The sequence below is a fragment of the Pleurodeles waltl genome, chromosome 3_1 (assembly GCF_031143425.1).
Source record: "Pleurodeles waltl isolate 20211129_DDA chromosome 3_1, aPleWal1.hap1.20221129, whole genome shotgun sequence".
NCBI lineage: Eukaryota > Metazoa > Chordata > Amphibia > Caudata > Salamandridae > Pleurodeles > Pleurodeles waltl.
Window position 1 is genome coordinate 1,194,804,548 of NC_090440.1, and position 22,715 is coordinate 1,194,827,262.

Genomic DNA, 22,715 nt, shown 5'->3' on the forward strand with positions numbered 1-22,715 from the left:
AGGAAGCAGCTTTGAATTGGATCTCAGATCCGAAAGGCGGGTCAGATCTGAGGTCAAGAGCTAGGAGTCCATTTGCTATGGATGAAATAGACAGAGTGATTTTAATATAGCCCCATTTAGTGCCTAAAAGGGGGTAACATTCTGCTCTCAGCCCAATGTCTCACACTCCTAATCCAGTGGGTTATTTTGTTTATAAGTGATTCCTTGCTTTCGTAAGGTTTCCAAGCACAGATTAAATTGGGTGTGTTCAACATGAGAATCTCACTTTTAGTCAGAATGGCAGGGAGACAGTGGACAGTGCTCACTCTAGAGAGGAATGGTTGGGAAGTAGATGTCCTTTGTGATTCGTAGTAAAAGTTGCTGGGACAAGGTGGTACAGTAGTGCCAGTAACAGTAGCTGCATAGGGGTTCAATTGCATATTGCTGCCTCTAGCACCTGACTCTCTTGATGATCTTGGAAAAAGTCTTACGGACATTTTGGCATTGAAACCTGGCAGATTAGTAGGTTTAGTAAGATGCAAAGATGGTGTGTCTGATGTGGCAGAGACACAAGCAGTGGCATCTACAGTGGCACCTAGCTTGGAGGAAGGATGACTCAAAGGGCGAGAGGCATCTAAAGACAAAGCTCCAACTACAACCTAGTTTTTCTTTGACAGATAAGGCTAACATCCATTGCTTAAACTTTTTACTGCATCACATAGCTTAGTTGGGTTAGATGGTCGTTTGGACCAGATGTGTTGGAAGAAGCAGACATTACCATATCATCAGTTTGAGTATGGATACCTCCGAGAGGTAAGCTGCCAGGTAGGCGATGTGAACAGACCATATCCCCTAGTGGAATAAACCTATTACTGCACAGAATCTATGGGACTTCTAGCAGTACTGGTTCTGCAGGTCTTCATGAGCTACAATCTGAAGATAAGTTTTCTCTGACAGGAGGTGCTTTTTTAGAGGGCATTGTCTGTATCATTTTTTTCCGTTTCAAGATGTTTGCTTGCTTCTGTTGGTCATGCTGCTCTTTTGGGGCTGGTGGTATTTTGTCTCCTGGTAGTGATTCCTCTTCCTCAATTAAACTGTCTAAATTAGAAATCACTCAATTCTCCACCAGATGTTTTGCTGCCCTCTTGTAGTCTTTTTCCCCTTTCGGGCTAGATGTTGCTTTTCTTTTAACCATTTCAAATGAATTTTTGATAAAAGTGGCTCCTATGTTGGTATTACGCCCAAATGTTGATATGGACTTTCAGAGTTCCCAATAAAATGAGGGCAGACGGAAACGGCATGGAAGAAAGCACGACAAGTGCAATAGGTTGAAGCAATTAAGAAACACTCTTATCGAAGTTAGAGAAACAGGTCCCTTCAGCAGAAGTCCATCACTTCTCCGCATGTCACTTCTGCTTAGGGCCTCTCCAAAGCACTAGGGAAGCTGGTGGAAGTAGCCCCACCCCAGCCAGGGGTGCATCCAGTATGTCTGGTTACGAGTTGGTGCACAATTCGTTACATCACTGCAATTGTGGTCAAACTCATGCTCACTATCTTCGTCTGGTGTGGGCAAAGGAGTAGCAGGTGTGAGGGTATTATACCTTATAAATGACACAGTTTCTGCAACAAGAATGATTCTCTCATAAGGGGTTAGGCAGCTATCAGTCAGATGCTGTGTACGAGTCATGAGGAATTCAAACGAATAAAGAACCATGGCAATCACAGGGTGACCCATTGTGATGGCTTGGCTTTGTTGGATCAAGCTAACCACTGCAACCACTTTGAAACAACCAGGTAGTGCTGCTGGTACTAGGTCAAGGATAGCTGAAAGATAGGCGATGGGATGTTTGGCTTCGCTATGAGTCTCCGACAGCCAATGCGCACCCATCTTGTTCATGACAGAACAGCACACATTCTTTGTTGTACTCTGGCATTCCAAGAGTGGGTGCACTACACAGCATATTTTTAATCCCTTGAAAGGCTTGTATGCTCTCATATTCCTTTGGAACCCAGTCATTGACATCAGTGTGCGTGAGCCACTGTAGGGGCTTCTCCACGTGGGGGCATTTAGAAATCCACTGTTGACAGTATCTGCCCATTCCCAAAAACATTCTCACCTCTCTCTGTGGTTAGAAATGTAATTTCCAAAACAGTTTTGATGCACTCATGAGACACTCTTCATGCTCCCTTTTCAATCTGATGTCCCAGTCTCCTTCTGCCAGGATTGTGCTTTCTCTTGGAAACCTTATGCCCATTCTCAGCAAGATGTATGAACAGGGCAATGGTGTTTTGTATACAAGCTTCCTTTGTCATTGACCCCACATGCAAGTCATCAGTATATTGAATTAGATTGGTGACTGCAAGGTCTCTAGATTCTTCTTTAGGATCTGAGTGAAGAAAGAGGGACTTTAAGTACACCTCTGTGTGGGTGCAATGCAACACAAGAGTTTTTTGGAATCTGAACACTTAAAGGTATTGACTCTCTTCATGCAAATAATGCCTGACAGAAGTCAATGACTGTGAATCACTCAGCTTCTGAGGGAATTTGGAACAAGATCACAGCTTGGTTCAGTACTACAAATATAGCATGGAATGACTATTTTGTTGATTTTACGAAGGTCCTGTACTATTCTCCACTTCTTATTGAGTTTTTTCAAGGCCATATCAGAGAGTTACAGGAACACCTGATAATCTCTCTCAACCTAACTTGCGCTTAGTGATTGGGTTGATGCCAGCTAAGGCACCTGGAGTCAACATGTAGGGGATGAGTATGAGGGAAAACTGTGTTTAGTCTGGGAGTAACTTTTAGAGGCTTTGCATCCTTGATTAAACCCTATCTCCCTGCCAGTAAAATCTCATACCTCCTTTCTGGCTGATTCCTTGTGGTCGGGATGTAATCCTCCTTGGTAAGAACAGGGTACAATCTGACTGCAGAATATTGCAATTCTGTGTCTGCTGCTTGGGTCTCTGTTTCTATGCCATCAGGTGTGCAGTATATCACGCAGTTGAGTTTGCAAAGCAAGTTCCTTTTCAACCGATTTACAGGACTTGAATCACAAATTACAAAATGGTGATGATTTCGAATGGTCCTTACTTTCATGGTAACTGGGGCTGAGAGTGGGTTAGTGTGTTGCTGATCCATGATGCCTACAACTTGGTCTTTCTTTCCCAAAAGAGGCATGTTCAGGACTTCAATTGTCCTGACACTTGAACAAGTGGCTCCAATGTCAATCAAAAAGGGGACAAGATGTCCATTGACTTAGTAATCCACATACAGACCTCTCTGTTCACTTCTAGAAATGCACCAAGCATGCAATCCTCCTCCCTCCTCAGACACTATCATTGGGTCTGTTCAAATCCAACAATGTTCTCAAACATGATGGGTACTTGGGGAACATGAGTCGCAAATGGATTTTGATGATCCTTTGCATAGGCTGGAAAAGAGTGCTTCCACTCTGTATCTAGGTGGGTACCTGCGGGACTGGAGAAAACCCTATCTTTGGCCCCTTCTGATTCATCCCTGGAGGCTTTGGCATCTGGGGAATCCCTTCCTCAAAACATGGGGCATGGTACTTGAGCATCAAACTGTACTCTGTCAGGATTATATCTGCATTTCCTCTTCCAGTGGCCTACATTATTGCAAATGTGACAAGGTGTGACTTTCCTCAAAGAATCATACTTGTGCCATTCAGGTTTCCCCTTCCTCTACCTTGCGTTGGCATACCTGCTTCTTAGGGCATGGCAACTCCTAGCATTTCTGCTCCTGCAGTACTGACCGGGTCTAATCCTGTAGCCACCCTCCTGCACCACTGTTCTGCACTAGCTATGTATACGAAATCATAAACTGTTCTTTCAGTTCCTTTTGCTTTTGCCTCTTGTGTGTCACTGCAATAGTATGAGTACTGCAAATGCTCATCTAGGGACTTTGACAGCCAACAAAGAACACACTGTTGTGTCTGCAATCAAGTCTCAAGTCACTAACCATACACATAGCAAGTGAGGAAACCTCCAATGTTTTCACCAAGTGGGTCATTCATACAGCTATGAATCCCTATAGACTTGCATTAGTCTCTTAAAGTATGCATGCTCTGATTCTTTTGGCTCTTCTTTGATCCTGAAAATCTTGGGCCAATTCATCTCTGTCTGGAGAACCTTTGTTTCATGGTGGGCAATGAACGCATCATACTTGGCTTTCACTATTGGTGCCGGTGTATTTGTATCTGCTACTCGTAAAAGGTTCTTGAATGGACTAATCCACAGCTTATTTACCTTCAGCCCACTAGTCTTTCGGGACTAACACTCCCAAAGCATATTTAGATATTCCTGCAATACCTAAATAGTGAAAGTCTGATTGATTTGGGTGTACCACTTCCGTTTCAGTTTCAATATTGCTTTATTCGGCTATAAAACACTAATTAAACAGGAAGGCATCATAAAACATCCCAATAAAATTTGCAGATACAGATGTAGCAGCAAATACAGTTTAAAAACGTTTTTTAAAAGTGAAAGCTAAATGCTCATAAAATGCATACGCCTACTTCATATCTTTTCCTAATAATAATTGCTCTTTTTTAAATAAACATTTAAAACAGCAAAACAGGTATTTCATGTGTTTAACTTCTGTAAGCTTATCAGGGGTAGTTTGTGTGATCTGAATTTACTCGTATTTAAACTAGGGACCACAAATGAGCAACGTGGCACGAAAAATAAAGTGCAAAAAAACATAAAGCGGCATATGTGTTGCCCAGATACACCATTGCATGGACACGGTGGCCATGTTCTAAAAATGTTCCCTGTATAGGAAAAGCAATAATAAAACGTACAGTGTTTAGCCGAAAATTTGTAAGATGAAAACATTGTTTTGGATGTGTTATAAATGAAAACTAAGGTTCCGAACCAGCAGATTTGCAGATAAGAGAATAGTCAAGAACGCTATACAAAGATGAAGCCTTTTCCCACCTAATCTTCATGCAGTGTTTTAAAAAGCGCAATTTGATTTTATCTGTACAGCTCATTTCAATGGAACAGGGGTTTTCATACATATCTGGGGCTCCCACAAGATTAAACATTCTTTTAATATATGCAAACCATGAGATGTGATGCACATTATCCACTGATAAGCAGTCAGCTCAAAAACACTGACAAGGCCTCGTTCCTGCTTTGCCTACCAATTTAGCCACAAAATCAGCAGTTTGAGCTCGATCTTATACTCCATATTTGTCTTTTTGACATCATAATCCTAACTTTATTAATCTCATTATCCTCATCATTGTAGCTCATGCATTTTATCTTAGATTGCAGTATTTTCAATAAATCTATTGAAAACTATCATGCACCTCTTTCCTTGCCTGTGTGTATGTATGAGACTCATTGCTGAAGGGTATGACTCATTCTACGTAACTGCCCAGAGAAGTCACTAGAGTGTCATATACTAGACTGCCACAAATCACCTTCACCCTTTGTGTCTGGCAAGCTGGTAGGGTTGGGTCAGCAGTTGCCAAACCGGTGTGGGAGAGACTCAGTCACCCACAAACGTTGGTACTGTTGCTTCAAGTCCAGCAGTCGTGTGTAATCATGAGAGTTCCACGTCAGATTTTCTCTCAGCTTTAAGAAGGTATTCATGAAGCAGAAAATATCTGCTCAAGACAAGGGAACATGCAGACAGGATCCTCCCTGTACCTCTCTCAAAGTGTATTTTTTTAGTATTGCTTCTCCACTTTTCACCTTTCCATTCCTTAAAGCTTCTAATTTTCGTTTCACCTTTGACCTCTCCTTGTTTGAATTCTGCTCCCTAAATTACATAAGTTACTCCATTCTCTGATGCATTCAATCAGCTCCTTCATATGTCTTTAACCTTTCAATGAAAATTACTTCAAATCTTATCATTTATAATTATCCTGAAATTCTTTTGCAGCTTTTTTCTTTGAGTCAAATCAAAGCCACATTCATCTGCCAGCTTTTCCATTTTTGCGTACACCACATATCATACTCTCTAGGCTTCCTTCCTCAAGTAGGCTAATTCACACTTGTTGTAATGACCCACATTTTCTATGCTCACATTTCCCTTCACAGTCTCTTCCAGTTTGTTTTTTAATTGTGTGACTTTTATCCTTGGTAAGGGTCCTATTTTATATTGGTGGGTGGTTCTAGGAGCTACAGTTGAGATAGTTCATCCTGCAACAGTGGTAGCAGTGAGTCTCCCTGCCTGACTTTTAGGGGCCACAATACCTGGTAAGTCTACCGCCATTTGGGGAACACTTATGGCAGGTTTGATTTGAGGTGTGTTTGTGACTATAGGGGTAGGGGAACATGTGGTCAGGGTATGTGAACCATTGTGGTCTGTGAAACTCCAGTCTCAGTATAACTTGGTGGTGCACTGGCTTCCGTCGAAGAATATGCTGTGACTTAACTCTCAGGGAAGTCCTGAGGTGTAATCCCCATTCCTGATGCTGCATTATATGGGGGTGGTCTTGTCCTCCAGAGTTCATCTAAAAAAGCAATCATCTTCATTGCTATCTTGACCTGTCTCTTCCTTGTGGTCCTTTTTTGCTGGAGGGTTTTCCTAATTCAGCATCTCTTTCGTAGAGTATGTGCCTACCTTCTTAATCACCTCTTTCTGTCACCTTTGCTGTCTCTAATCATCTCTTATATGTTACCATAAATAGACCTTGTTGTGAACCTTAAGCACAAATATTTTCCTGTTCTTTTAATCGCTTCCTACTTCCACAGATTTAAAGCTTTAAATTGAGTGTGTCTCAATGTGGGGTTTCAAGTCATAAATTCTCCTTCTAAAATTCTTAAGCTTGGCTATGTGAAATGTTCCACACAATGTGAATCACAATTCACCATGCTTCTCTATATATTGATGCCAATGTTTGAGTCATACACACATGTAAAAGCCCCGCTTTGCCACCATCTGCCTAGCAGGTGTTCCTGCAGGTGAAAATTTCTCCTCCCAACTTGAAGGCTTCTTTATGGAAATAATCTCAATTTTTTTGTTTTAAATATCAACAATCTTCTCCCTCCACACACAACCTTCTCTCACTCACGGAGCTCACAATTCATCCACCAATACCAGCGCAACCAAGTCAAAGGTCAGCCAACCACAGCGCAGTCCTAGCTTCTGCTGGCCTATCCCTGTGCAGAACCCTATGACGCATCTGACACAATGTATGGCCGAATTCCCTATGTCCTTCAAATTAGAAGCCCCCTCTAAACTATCATTGTGTGATTCTTCTAATGGAAAGAAATCTTTACAGTGAAGTCTCACTTATAGGAATCACGCTCATACAATGGCAGACTATCAAACAATTGGAGTAGCTCTGACTAATGTGTCCACTCTCTTTTTTAAATATCTTTATTAGATTTTCTGAAAACAATAAAGTAAGCAAACAACAGGGAGCATCCAATACCATGGTGCCAAAGGAGAAAGATTGTAAAGTAGCGAGCATGCAGCGTCAAAAAGATCATTAGCAATGAAACATTACATAAAGGCAGAAAACTCTCACAAGACAACCACTCCATCAGTGTACACAGACAGTGTTTATAACAACCAGGCATCCAAGCACCTGCAAGTAAGCCAGCACGCTGACCATTTTATCCAGGCAATATAGACTCGATAGCCACAGCTCCAGGACCCAGGTCATCGATCCCATCAGTGTCAGGTCCCTAGTCATAGTAGCGCATCCAGGGTCCCCATTCATTGCTAAATTTGCGGGCACACACCTTGCCCGTATACATGAATCCCTCAGCTGCCATAGACAATCCATACCCTTCTCCAATTCACCTAGAAGGGGGACCTCCGACACCCCTTAATTCTTGGCCACATCCCTCTTTGCTACAATCAAGCACAAGTTACAGAACGGGAGTTGTGCTCTCAGGACATCCAACTCTGTTGGTATCCCCAAGAGGATGTGTTTAGGGTCAAGTGGGATATCTACCTCAAGGATGACCTAAAGTTCCTGGATTATCTCTGTTCAGTCAATCTGGATCACAGGGAAACTCCAAAATGTGTGCAGTAAGATGCCCCTAATGCCTTTACATCTCAAACATTCTGGGGAGATAGCCCTCCCTATCCTATGCAGCCTGGCTCGGTCACAATAAACAAGATGAAGAACTTTAAACTGAATCAACCAGAGTTGTGGCTTTATGGCGACTTTGAAGGGATGCATCAAAGCTGCCACCCAATCAGGGCCATGAAGGTCTCCAATATTAGTCACCCATTTCTCTTGCAGTGGGCCTAGGGAATCAAGAATATTGTTATTTATGGTTATATAAGTGTCCTGTTGCAGGGAGGAGAAGGGCATTAAGTCTCCACCTTACAGTGCATCCCCTATCTTGGAGATGCCGATCAAGGCCAAAGGCTCAAATTATCTCAACTTCCCAAGTTATTTCATCCTGCCCTCTTCCCACAGTGGAGTTTCCCTGGTAACCTTGGATGCCCGGCCCAGAACACTGGAAGGCCAGCTCCATGCTGCCAACATTACTAGTGTCGCTGGGAGCAACCTACGCACAACAGTCCAATCATGAATATAATGTAAAGGGAAGTGCAGCTGTAGTCGGCCCTCTCCAACATGTAGGTCAGGTGGTCTTGTGATGCACATGGGCGATTTTGAATGGCCAAAACATGTTGACAAATGAGCAGATGACAGGGGTGAAGGGGCAATAATATCCCGCTTCATTACTGTGATACAATTTTTAATCCTATCCAGCGACCCCATGAATAAAGTTAGTATAGGACAGCCATGGAGATAGTTAGTGAGCAGATAACAGGGGTGAAGGAACAGTAATATCCCCACTTCATTCCCTTTATACAATTTTTAATCCTGTCCAGTGACTCCATGAATAAAGTTAGTATAGGACATCCATGAGATAGTATTAACCTTTACATTTGTGTTTTCTTGCTGAGTAGATCCCTAGATATGTATATTGTATTATCTTTACCCTTCCCTTTTGCTCTGTCCCTGACATTGGTTAGCGTGGGGATGTTGTAGCATGCCCGATAATGAAGCATGTCACTACTAGTGGGTGACAGCAATTTTTAAGATTTTTGAGAACCTTGCATTGTTTCCTATTAGATGGTGCCCTGGAGTGTTTAGGAGCATCAGTTATTCCTCCTTTTCCTATGCGCTGTGTATGGTCTTGTGATACAAACCCCACCAGTCGTTAATGGGTATGAAGTGTGCTGCCCAATAGCAGGCCTGCACGTTAGGAAGATATCCCCATTATAGGAATTGTCTGTAGTGCCACCCTGGGGTGTCCCCTGCTCCATAATAACATCTGTATCTCTCTAACTATTTTATTAAACCATTACTTCGGTATTGAGTAATACGTACTTTGGAGGCAATATAACAGCTTGAGGAGCGTAATCTCCAAAGTAAGAATTTATTGATTGATTAATTAATATCAATATAATATGCACTGGTACACATATATAGGCAATTAAAAAGGGTTTAAGATGTTGAAAACCTTAACTAGTCCAGGATGGGTATGTCCATCACAAAGTACACACATAAAATAAATAGTCAGTTTTGTAGTGACGCCTTATTGAGAAGAGAAGGAGAGGACCTGGGGTTTGTAAGGGACAGCCAGGGCAAAAAGTGCTTAGTACTTTGTGTGTTGGTATAACGGCGCTGGACCAGACCTGAGCTAAAGAGTTTGTTGGGTGGCTATGGCAGCACCACCTTGGTGTGGAGCTAAGACCGGACTGTGTTTCTGCCAATATGGTTGATAAAGTTTGCCTATGAAAGACCCTCAGCATAAGGAATATGAGATTGAGACTAGTGTAGCACAGCAGTTTAGTTGTTGCGCCCTTCCAGCATTTTGGAGGCAAGTGTGAGAAACCTCACAGCCTTGCATGATGATTACACCAGTTTCTCCCTTACCAGGGCTGTTACCTCTGGGAGACATGATCTATCTTAAAGTTGGATGTAAAATATTTCGTCTTTGCTGTAGCATAGCCACACACATGGAGCAGGATTACATTGGTATACCCACAAAGGTGGCACTGGTTGTTGGGCCAGGACTTCTTCCAGGATGGGACTAGGTCCTTGGATGGAAAAACACCAAAGTGGACACGCATCATGTCATGTTTCCTAACCGCAACAAAAAAATGAGAGGACAAATAGTGCTGTGGGCCCCACGTTGTGTACAATGACATGACTGCCCATGCATGCAGTTTGCACGCAAGGTGGTGTGTTCCTCAGGGGCATCCCTAATTTCAGGCGATTTGACTGAATGCCAGATTTCCGAGAATCACAAGTTCTTTTTGTGCGCCCACTTTTCAATTTCTAGCCAGTACTGATATGGGACTGAGTTAACTTTGGTCATTCTCAGCCTCCAGCACAGTTTCACTAAGGCCCCATTCCTTGCTTGGCTCTGATGGAGCAGGCTGAACTCAAGCCTAATTTGGGCTTGCAAAATGTGCTGTGGTATGGAAAAGAGTTTTCCGAAGCGGCTCAGAGTATTTCGAGCTGCCGCATCCTTCCCTTATAGCGGTTCTGAGCCATAGGTTAATGAAGGTATACATTTAGCACCCACGACCGTAAGAAGGTGGTGTCTTGAGATGTTTCTTGAGTTTTTCTGCAAGGATTTGAATGCAAAAAAAAGTTTGTTTGCTATGGCTCTTTTTGATGTTAGATGCATTTTAAAGGTTAAGTGAGAATCTAAATGGACACAGAGATACTTATAGGATTTCACCAGATCTAGGGCATTGCCCTAAGTCCACCAGGTGAACTTGGGCTGCATTTTGTTGTGTTTATTCAAGAAACAGAGAACCTTGTTTTTGCTAACGTTTAGTTCCAGCTGCAGGTTGTCAGTGTATCCCAGTAGGTGATCTATTAAACGCTGCAGGCCGAACTGAATTTTGTTGAGCAATACAATGTCATTAGCATATTGCAGGCTTCTGAGTTGTTCCTGGCCCAGCCTAGGGGGATTGCTTGAGGCATCAGGCAGATGGCTATATAGGTTGGCCATGTATACATTGAATTAACAGGGGGCCAGGACACACCCCGGTTTTAGGCCATTGTTGGTTGTTATTGTTTGATTCGTACTTCAGCCATCCCGATCTTAATTTGAACCCAAGTGTTGCTGTAAATATTTATATTTGCATCCAGGAGCTTCGGCAGCACCCCAAGGGGGGGGGAGACATTTTTTCCCACAGCTGTGCTGCCATAGTGTCAATTTTTTATGCTAAGGCGGTGATAAAGTAGCTTTTCTGCTGTGCCATATCTACAAAGTGGCACAATGCTTGCATTGCACCACTTTGTAAACCCTTGTGCCACATTATCCCTGTGCCAGGCATAATGTATGCAAGGGTGGCTGTCCGTTGCTAGGAGCCCTGCAAAAATAGCACAGTGAAATGTAAAAGATTTCACTATGCCTTTTTTGGCATCATTTTTAATGCCTGCTCACAACAGGCATTAAAGTGACGCTCCCAGAGGAACCTATGGGCCTCTTTTCACTTTGCTGCAGTGCTGTCAGAGTTTTTGATGCTAGTGTAGCAAAGTGCCACACTAGCTCAAAAATTGCTAACAGCCGCAATGGTGCACCGTATTATAAATACGGCACAACTATGGTGCAGTTAGGTGCCGGTAGGGGGGCACAAGAAACATGGTGCATCAAGACTGATGTGCCACTTTTTCTTAAATATGGGCCATAGTGCCTTGAATTGTATTCTACAATTTATAGGTAACAATTGTAGGGTTTTGAGTGTTGCTTGTGCTTACTGCATTTAAGGAGTACTCATCAACATTCGGGCTGCAGCCTTCTGGATGATATGACGTTTTTTATGATGGGCCTTGGGCTACCCAGGTAAAGTGAGTTCCCATAATCAAGGCGAGAGAGAATAAATCTTTGAATCACAGTCCTTCAGACCTCCATGGGGAGCCATTTCAGAGTCTTTCTTAATGCTCTCAGGAGGTTGAAGTAACTGGCAGCCACCTTCTTTACCTGGGATGTCATGGAAAGATGTTTGTCCAGAGTAATCCCCAAACTCTTGACTTCCTAATGACAGAGGACAGTTAATTTGGTCCCAGGGTGTTGGACTGTTGCCGCCTATCATGACCTTCTTTTTGTTGCTGTTTAGTTTTAAGCAGCTAACTGCCAACCTGTTGGACACCTCCAAGCTGTTGCTAAGTCTAAAAGAGGCTGATTCTATTTCCGAGCATAGAGAGACAATATTCCGTGTACCATCTGCATAAAATACCTTTGTAAAACCAAATGAACAGATGATTGGTACAGATTAAAGAGTGTGGGTATCAAAGAGGAGCCCTGTGGTACCCCACATTTCAGCAGATGATTTGCAGAATGAAAGGTTCCCTCAATAACCTAAAATCTCTGCTTCTCCAAAAATGACGCAAGCTGCCTGAGATGCCTACCCCTTTCAAACTGTGAAGTAGGGTTGGATAGTAAATCATATCAAGTGCCGCACTAGAAGAATCAGCGTTGCTAAGCCACCTTAATCCAAGATCTTTTGAGGATCTTCTGTGGCCATTAGAATCGCTGTTTCCACACTATAACTTGCGCAGAATACTGTTTGAGTGGGATTCTAGGACACAATATTCTGCATATAACAGTGCTGGAAGGCTCCTTAGTCCAATTCTGGGCGTATCTGCCTCCTCTAAAGTTAAAACAAGTTTCTAAGTCATTATTATTATTAATATATATAGACATAGTTTGTGATTCTGAAATGTGGTGGAAACAAATATTTGAACATGATCAAAACAAATCAACACACAATGTAATGCCATTTCCACACATTATCATTTGTGCGCTGTATAGTTTTATCAGTGAAAGTCTATGGGCAAATGTAATGGTCATTTCAATTGAAAATATGTTATCTATAAAGGCAGTGGGCTACCACACCGTTCATATTCTATTATATGCCACTCCACCCTACTCTGTTCTGCAGCACTCTGCAACACTCTACTCAACTCTACATCACTCCACTGTATGACACACCTCTCAACCATACTCCACGCCACTTCACTCCGGGCCTTGACACTCCACTCTGACTCTCCACTCTAGGACACTCCACTCTGTGCTACTCCACTCCACTCTGCTTCATGCCACTCCAATCTACTCCACTTCACTCTGTGACACCCTACACTCCACTCTAGGACACTCTACACTCCACTCTATGCTTCTCCAGTCTCTGTCACCTTATGCCATTCCACTCCACTTCATTCTACTCCACTCTATGCCTTACTTCACCTCTCTATGCCACTCCACTTTACTCTGTGACACTTTGCTCTGTAACTCCCACTCTCCATCCTCCACTCTACAACCCTCCACTCCACACCACTTTACGACGCTCCACTTTGCAACCCTTCGCTGTACTACACTGTGTTCTATGACTATGACACTGTACTCCTCTCTACGCCACTCCACGGCATTTGAATCCACTGTATTACGCTCCATTCTATGGCATTCCGCTGTATAACATTCTACTCCATTCTTTGCCACTTCACTGTACAACACTCTTCTCCACTCTATTCCACTCCACTGTACTTCACACTGTGCCCCTCCTCTCTATGACACTTTACCCACTCTATGCCAGTCAACTGTAGGCTGCCCTCCTCCACTCTACACCACTACACTGTATTGTAACACTTTACTCCACTCTACACTACTTCACTATATGCCACTCCACTGTACTACACTCCATTCTACTACACAGTACTCCACTCTTTGTCACTTCACACTACTATATTCTACTCCACTGTATGCCACTGTAGGCAACTCCACTGTATGACACTCTAAATGGAGTGGAAATCTGGGTATTGACGAGTAGCTGGAAGACTGAGAATATAGTTAGAGCAGTAAAGGAGTTCCTTCCCAATTTAAATATGAGGCTTTTGTTCCTGTTCAATCGAGGGGTGAAATACGTATCTAGTGAAGACCTACTGTCATTTTTGAAGTTCTTGGCCAAGGGTAGCATTAGCTATGGTGTTGTTCCTTTGGAATTCCTTAAATCTTATGTGAACGATTACTTATTGAGGTAGTTTGTTACTGTAATAAAGTTCAATTTAGCATCTCTAGATACGCACATTCCGAATCCTCCAAGAGAAAAAAGATTCTGCAGGTATATGATATCCAGTCTAATTTACTCACCAACCCCTTTTGAAAACCTTTATAGTTTCTGCCTGTTTTCTACTCCATTGCTGCAGCAAACATTTTTATACGCTCTCGCACAAAATGTTTTGTACCTGCAGTAGACGCCAAATCCTAAAACCGTGGGATTATTCAGCTCTCTTTTAACTCGAACAGTTCATGAATTTGCGCTCCTTCTGCTAGCAGTCTTAACTTTGGATTTTGTCATAATTTATACAGCTCTTTGTATCTCTGACGAAGCTTCAAAGAACTCTCTTTTGTGTTTTCCCAGGCAGAACGTTTGAAGCGAATGTTGGTTGTAGTTTGGCCAATGCGGTGGGAAGTGTGGTCTGATGTTATTGTGAATAGGAGACGTTATCTTACCATGGTGTCCTTAACGTTGTTCACAAGCATAAAGTGTAGTAGACAGTGTGATAAACGAAGCATTAGTGTATATACCTCCTTATATAAGTGTGGCATTTATCATAAAAATTGGACCACTATAGAACTTGTCTCTTCTCTGATATGTTTCCACCTCTTAGGAAAAAGCTGCTTTGAAATAATGTTTCAAGTCCCAAAGGGCCTTCGTCCTGACATGGAGGAGCTGGACTCACTGGATGACATGCAGATGTTGCCTTACGCCAAGGTCTTAATGACACGATGCTGGGAAATGGCCGAAGCAGCCAGACCTACTTTCAAAGGTAAGGGTATCTTGGAAGTAAGCAGGAATGCCAAGGAAAACGTGTAGCGGAGAGACGTCAGGTCAGCAGCACACAATGAGGCATTGAAGACACTATTTTCATTTTTATTTGAATACTCTGTTTTAAATTTTAAACAGTTAATGAAAGGGAAATATTGATTATTATTATTAGTATGGAAACTGATGAATGTAATTCCAGTTTTATGACTGATACTGATCAAAATTTGTGTCGAAAGGTTTAAACTATTACTGAAGGCAGGTGCAATTTGACAACGTGTTTTCTAAGGCAGAAGTGTGAGGAAGATTTTGGTTGTGTGTCCGTCTGCGTGCGTGCAGTGGGTTGAATAGAATGTTTATGCTCTTTTCTGTAGTCATGCTGTTGGCATAGTCCATATGTACCCCTAGGAAATATGCAACAATTAATATATGAATACATTTTCGTGTCATTTCTGTATATCACTATTAACAGAAACATTTAGTAATGTGCCTTTGACTGTATTAAGCCACAAATAACAACTATGGAGTAAGTCCTCACAAGGATGGTAACACGTATAGAAGCCCAAATAAGGCATGTTGTGTGCTCCTGATTAATAATATATTTACCAATCTGACGCAGGATCCTGTATCATTAATCTTTTCTTGATATTTACCATTTAGTGTATTTGTAAAACATTGGGAACGTAATGTCCCCACAACGTAGGTCCACAGATAGTACCCACATGGATGGGTACACGTATGTATGTATGTATGTGGGTTTTTACCTGTCCTTTGTCCATGCCGACAACGCCATATTTGATTCTTTTAAGTGTGGAGTTCATGGTTGATTCGCTTCACAGTGATCTGCTAAGTTCTTCTTCGACCTAACACCAACCTCAACTGAGGCACCACCTTTCCAGTACTTGGCTTTTTAAAAAAATATATTTTCAAGAGCTTTTGTACATTATATGGAACTGAAGTGAACCGCATCTCCCAGAATTGATTGGTTTCTTAAATCAAAGTTCAGTTTGCACTTCCCAAAGTGCAAATAAGCCAATAAACACATCCTTATTTATATAATTAGTATTGATGGTTTTATTAAGTACAGGCACTGGCTTTGGGCGTTATCAGAGCACTCCATACTGTCCCGCTCACCCACTGTTGGTGGGTGTCACATATTTTTCACCTATCACCAACAAGCCCTTCACTCAGCTAGTATCTGCATACTCAGCCATCCTGGTGGATTCATCCCTGATGTCCTTAATTTAATTGCTTCCCACTACACATCTCCAGCTGAGAAGATACCTTCTGAGGGAAAGGTCTGAGAGGGATTCAGTTTCTCACTTTGTAAAGAACTTCTAAGCACAGAAACAGCAAGAAGTGGCTGTGCAGGCATATTTCAGATGTTAAACATGCAGATATTAAGTGAACCACAGGACGTGCCAAAGCTGAGTTTCAAACCCGAGACACTAGTACATAAAGTTGGCAGCTGATGCACCAAGCAAATAGCAAATCTCTGACCTGAGATTTTAGCCTAAATCTCTTTTTACAACTGGGGTGGGGGTTGGGATGTTTGTCATTTACCATTCGCAGTAGGAAGATTACATTAACTAAACATGTGAATTGCTCTGAAGACTGAACATCGTAGGAAGAGCTTCAGAAAGGTAATATTTATTTTTATGCATACAGCAATTTGCGATTCAAACAGAACCACGCAGGGTGACAAAGCTGGGATTCAAACACAGGTGAAATAATAATTAAGCAGCTTGTTCCACTAAGAAAAACTCCACTAAGTACCATTGTCCTTGATATTTTAACCTAAATATTATTTTGATAATGGAGGACTATGGTATTTCAAATGTTTACCGTTCACTTCAAGACAAAGTCATACTTTGGTTTAAAAAGGCGGGCTACCACTACTTATGAGACTCACCTTCGAAGCTGCTACACAAGTTTGAGAGGTATGGATCTCACAAGCAACAACTATTGATATTACTTGTTTTAACTCTTGATGGTGAAAATATTTTGTAAGCATCATTGTGGAATATATGATATGTTCCTCATTGGTTAGCAAAACTGAATGTGTACCTTAAACACAGAACACATTTGAAACATGCAACAACACTGCAAGCTATCCAAAGCCAGAGAACACATAAAGTACAGGCAGCTGCAGTGCATAGCCAGCTAAGGAGATCTGAAGTGGGTCAGAGTCAGACAGATGCAGCATTGCAGGGTGTGTTGTAGGTGCTAGGTTACAGATCACAGAGGATGCAAAAGGGAATATTGTTCTTATGTAGCATTGGATTCTGGACCACCTGAGAAGGTGCTCCTGAACAGCTCTGAGTGAGTGTAGTAGTTACACACCAGTCATAGACGATGAAATTTGGTGCACTGCAAATGTTGTTATTGCGAGAAAGTCCCATGTGGGTGCATGCCACTAATTTAAGGTGAATATTGCCATTTTTCTGTGCTGGTTTGGTTTTATCAATGATGCAACGGAACTTGTAGAGTATCACAGATTGTTAGAGGGGAGCTATTAGTTCCTGCGAAAGGTGAAAGGTTGTCTGAGAGCATTCTCAGTTGTATCCAAAGGGTTAGGATGGCTGCATTGAATCCCTACGGCAAATGGATGTGTTAAACCTTTTGTCACATCCCCCCTCATCTCTTGATGAGAATGAGGCTTTCCTGCAGAAAGCTCCAGGGTTGGAGGGCAAGAAAAAAACCTGACGGCAGTCGAGAGCTGAGGAATGAGAAGGACATACTGCCCATGGGGACACTTTTTAATGTCTCAAGAATTTTTTTATCTCCAGATACATGGGTACTTCAGGCAATTGAGGGCTTCTTTCAAGAGTTTTGGAGGAGACAATATTATCCTGTAAGACAGAAACCAAGTTTCTTTTCTCAGAAATAACAGATTGATTTCAGCTAGCGTAGCAGGGATTGAATCTGCAACCTCATGGTTTTTAGCTACATTGTAGTTGTGGAGAAGGATAAGGAGTCTGACCTGTAAACATTTCATAATTAATTAGATGGCTAGTGTTCTGCTATGTAAAAATTGAGGTTTTTAATCTTTTCACAGACCTCAATCAAGAGACTAAATGGTGCACCTTGACCTAAATGATGACTCTTTCGGTGCTGATATTTGGACCACTGCCATTTTCTCCAGTTTAAATGGCAAGACCAGGTTTTTAACTTCACCTTGTTGCTGTTAGGTCACTTGACCACATCATGGCCCTTCACCAAGTTATTGAACCCAGTGGCAGAGAACATTTGAGCTAGATGAGTCGATTTAATTCTCAGATATCAAGACGCAGTAGTTCAGGTACGTCATTGTCAGATGCAGTCAGATTGTTGCAGGTCTTCAAGTTCTTGGTACGTGGAGAGAGATCCAATCTCATGCTGCAGAGGATAATTGAATTCTTGGGATTTGTAGTGGACTCAGTTGCTGCAATTCTGCAGCTGATAACCTGTAACATTGCAGCTACGAAACAATAACTTTGCAGGGTCATGCAGAGATGTCTCCATTTCTATGCCTGCTTTCAAGGGTGGTAGAATTTAATGACCTCCTTCATTGAAACCATTTTAACCAGACAGCTGCAATGCAGAGCTCTACGTTCTCTAGAGACTGAAGGTTCAGCATTTCAGGAGGGCACTATTACACTCCGACACCGTGATTCTGACAAAGGATGCTGTAGTGCTTTCCTCTTATTTAGTTTCTAAGCACTAACATAACACAACAGAAATGCACTTCTGAGGTCAAAGAAGACTTTTATTGTTGTTATATGAATGACGAATTAGTAGCTTTCAAGTCCGCGTTAATCAAACAAAATATATCAGTTTGCAATATACACAGCAGGTTATATTTATAAGATATTGAATGCAAAGCAAAACAAATACTTCACCGTGTGGGAACTATTCACAGCTTCATCTTTCTAAGGTCTGCAAGCTGAGGACCCCTGTCAGCCGCGAGAAAGAGAGATTCATCTACCCACACGGGATTGCTGGCAGCCTGCGCCAAGCTCCAGCACGAGGTCCGGCAGATTCGAATCTGACTCTCTGCAGCCTGTTACATTCGTTACAAAGGTGTGCCCCCTCCTCTCAGACCCGGGAAACTGAGCAAGCCTTTTGGAGACTGGCCAGGTCTCCAAGACTACTCCTGTTCCCAAGCTCAAGGGAAGAGAAACGACGCCCATGTACTCTCTCTTATCAGGTCTAGTCTACTGTGAGAGCAAAACATCTTGGTTCTCTGGTGCAAAAACACAGCTTGGAAAAATACAGCTTAGATTCTCAACTGCAATGTCTAACTCCACGTTAAAGGCAATGGGCAGCTAACCTAAATATCAAATGCAATGTCATGTTAAAGGCAATAGGCAGCTAACCTAAATATCAAATGCAATGTCTAGTGTCATGTCAAAGCCAATAGGCATCTAAGCTGAATACAAAATGCAATGTCTTATATCATGTCAAAGCCCATAGGCAGCTGAGCTGAATATAAAATGCAATGTATAATATCATGTCAAAGCCAATAGACAGCGGAGCTGAATACAAAGTGTAATGTATAATATCATGTCAAAGCCAATAGGCAGCGGAGCTGAATATCATGTCAAAGCCAATAGGCAGTTAAGCTGAATACAAAGTGTAATATATGATATCATGTCAAAGCCAATAGGCAGCGGAGCTGAATACAAAATGTAATATATGATATCATGTCAAAGCCAATAGGCAGAATATCTAATAGCATGTCAAAGTCAGTAGGCAGCTAAATTGAATACATCATGTCAAAGTCAATAGGCATGCAATGTCAAAGCCAATAGGCGGCTAGACTGAACAAAACATACCATGTGCTACTGGTGAACATTGAGCAACTAATATGCGCAGTGGTGAAACACAAAGTCATTGGTCAAAACAAACTTTATCAAATGGCAGGACATTCCGCCCTTTGACCAATGAATTTTTGTTTCACATATCTCATATTTCAAACAAACAAAAAAAAAAAACATCAGCACAAAAAAAACATTATGATCAAAGCAATCCCTGTAAAGCAATAGAAGTGAATTAACACATTGATTTCATAACCTTTCACATCAGATACATCTACATAGAAAAGACTGGGCAATTTTTTTTTTTATTTTTTTTTTTCTGAATGAGTCTCTAATTCAACAGTGTTAGCAATTTGATGTGGCATGAGTTCTGCTCATGTAAAGGTGCACGGTCCACCTGAAAGGTTTTCTGGAAGGTAAGCAAAAGTCAGAGTTCCATACGAGAGGGGAAAAAAAAAAACACAGCAAACAAGTTGAACTTGAACTGAAGGCGCAGTTTGCGCAAAGTGGATCCATGGTGCTGGCACTTTACTCAGCCAGGTTCAGGTTGGGGATTCGGTCCCTTCCCCGACCCCACACGCACACACCGGAAGGGGGACCACACAGCGCACTCAGGGACAGTGGCGAAACGTGGTAGGATCTGCAAAAGAAACAAGTATGACTGTTCTTGCAAATAACATTTTTCATTTAAACTGCACCCTTCCTCTTTCTTTCCCTGTTTTATAATCAGCAGGACGTTTTTGGGGCCCTTTGTTATATTTTCTGCAGGTTCTGGAGGGTCACTTGGGGCTTCGGCCCACACATCAGCACTGAGGTTTTTATCTGCTGCGCCACAGCTTCCCTTTTCTTGCACTGTCAGAAGGGCTGGGGCAGACTCCTTCTTTAACAAACCTCCATTCACTGCATTTTTGCCAATTTGGGCCATTCTGTCTCCAATTTGTATGAATGAATCAGATTCTTTTCTAGGTATCAGCATCATTTCGATTTTTCCTTGGTAATTTGCAGCAATCACTCTCCCTAAAACCTGATCAATTTGCCATTTCTGTTCTGGTAACTTTCCTCTCCCCAACTGCTCTGTGACTGCTTGCATGACAGATTGCTTTTGTGCGTGCTGCACAGTTTTTATCAAATCTAGGGGAATGTGCATCTCTCTCATCTCTGCCCACCTGTAAGTGGCCTTTTCACATTTCTGGGGCACCCACATAGCCATCCCCACTAAGGCAGAATTCTGGGTGAACACTTCTCTCTCTGCATTTTTCTCATTAACATCTGCAAGGTAATTGAACCAGTTAGGTGCTAAAACATTATCAAAGAACCAAAAATCAGCATAAAAATGACACATCTCATGTAGCTCTTGCTTTAAAATCTGACACACATTATACAACGCTGTTCCTTCTACTGTGCCAGAAAACAACATTTCAGTCAATGAATCATTAGTAAAACAAACATGCTTTTTATCTTCAGTGGACACGAATTCAAATGGTGCACACAATTTCATTGGTAATTCTTTTATCTGTGGTACTCTAGCCCTGTCTTGCAAGTACCAGATCCATTGTATGATTCTAGCTAGGGGCACTATTTTCTTTCCTTGTTCATGATTTACATGTACATAAGTATTTCCTTCTTGCACTGCGCAGAAACCTAAAGTCTGCATTATTTCATTTGCCAAATCACAAGCGCGCAGCTGCATATTATTTTTCACAGTGACCATGTACAAAAGTGTTAGGATTTCTCTCAAATGAGGGCTATTCTTTTTCCAAAAATCAAACAAGCTAATGAAACTCGGGGTGTCTTGCTCTAAAATCCTTAGTTTTACTTGTGCATTTTGCAACGGTAACTCGTAAATCACATTCTGAGCTCTCTCGTCCATGTTATCAGTTAAGGAATGCATATTGTCTGCCAAAAACCCTGGCTCACACGGAAACTCAGTGCAGCTCGGAGCTGTCATAACCCCCTCATTACTGGAATGGGACAAGAAAGATTCTTCATTTTTATAACTTTCAGCATAATTTTGAATTATCGTATCCTGGCTAATTTGCTCACGTAAATTCCTATTTTCATGTTCCAACTTCCTACATTTCTCCTGCATTTCTCTGTAAGCAGATAAAGGTATCCAGACCTTTCTGTCATCATTACTTCCAAAACACACGTTTTCTACATATATACAACGGGAATTATTTCTCAAAACATTATCAGGCCTTTTAGCTACACATGCATTTTCTTCTGTAATTCCCCAAACAGAAAACAATTCACAGTTTTTCTTAGCACCATCAGGCAGTTCATCAACACATGTATTCTCAGACATGGTCTGCCATGCTACTGTGATTCTCCAAACAGAAAACAATTTCTGTAATTCTCCAAACAACAAAAAAAACAATTACACTTTTAAAGTGTGCACTTAGAAATCTACTAACTCGTCAAACCCCTTCTTAATCACCTCTTAATGACCGACCCCACGACTCCAGGTACCAATTGTAGTGCTTTCCTCTTATTTAGTTTCTAAGCACTAACATAACACAACAGAAATGCACTTCTGAGGTCAAAGAAGACTTTTATTGTTGTTATATGAATGACGAATTAGTAGCTTTCAAGTCCGCGTTAATCAAACAAAATATATCAGTTTGCAATATACACAGCAGGTTATATTTATAAGACATTGAATGCAAAGCAAAACAAATACTTCACCGTGTGGGAACTATTCACAGCTTCATCTTTCTAAGGTCTGCAAGCTGAGGACCCCTGTCAGCCGCGAGAAAGAGAGATTCATCTACCCACACGGGATTGCTGGCAGCCTGCGCCAAGCTCCAGCACGAGGTCCGGCAGATTCGAATCTGACTCTCTGCAGCCTGTTACATTCGTTACAAAGGTGTGCCCCCTCCTCTCAGACCCGGGAAACTGAGCAAGCCTTTTGGAGACTGGCCAGGTCTCCAAGACTACTCCTGTTCCCAAGCTCAAGGGAAGAGAAACGACGCCCATGTACTCTCTCTTATCAGGTCTAGTCTACTGTGAGAGCAAAACATCTTGGTTCTCTGGTGCAAAAACACAGCTTGGAAAAATACAGCTTAGATTCTCAACTGCAATGTCTAACTCCACGTTAAAGGCAATGGGCAGCTAACCTAAATATCAAATGCAATGTCATGTTAAAGGCA

At 41.9% G+C, this 22,715-nt stretch overlaps 1 protein-coding gene across 2 annotated transcripts in view; it reads left to right on the top strand.

Annotated features, from left to right (window-relative positions):
* The window catches only part of LOC138285054 (receptor-interacting serine/threonine-protein kinase 3-like), a 783,148-nt gene that overhangs the window by 381,578 nt on the left and 378,855 nt on the right, over positions 1-22,715 (top strand). For both annotated transcript variants that reach the window (XM_069224506.1, XM_069224507.1), the window contains exon 5: positions 14,613-14,771. In XM_069224506.1, coding sequence (XP_069080607.1) covers positions 14,613-14,771 — 159 coding nt within the window. The remainder of the gene's footprint in view (positions 1-14,612; positions 14,772-22,715) is intronic.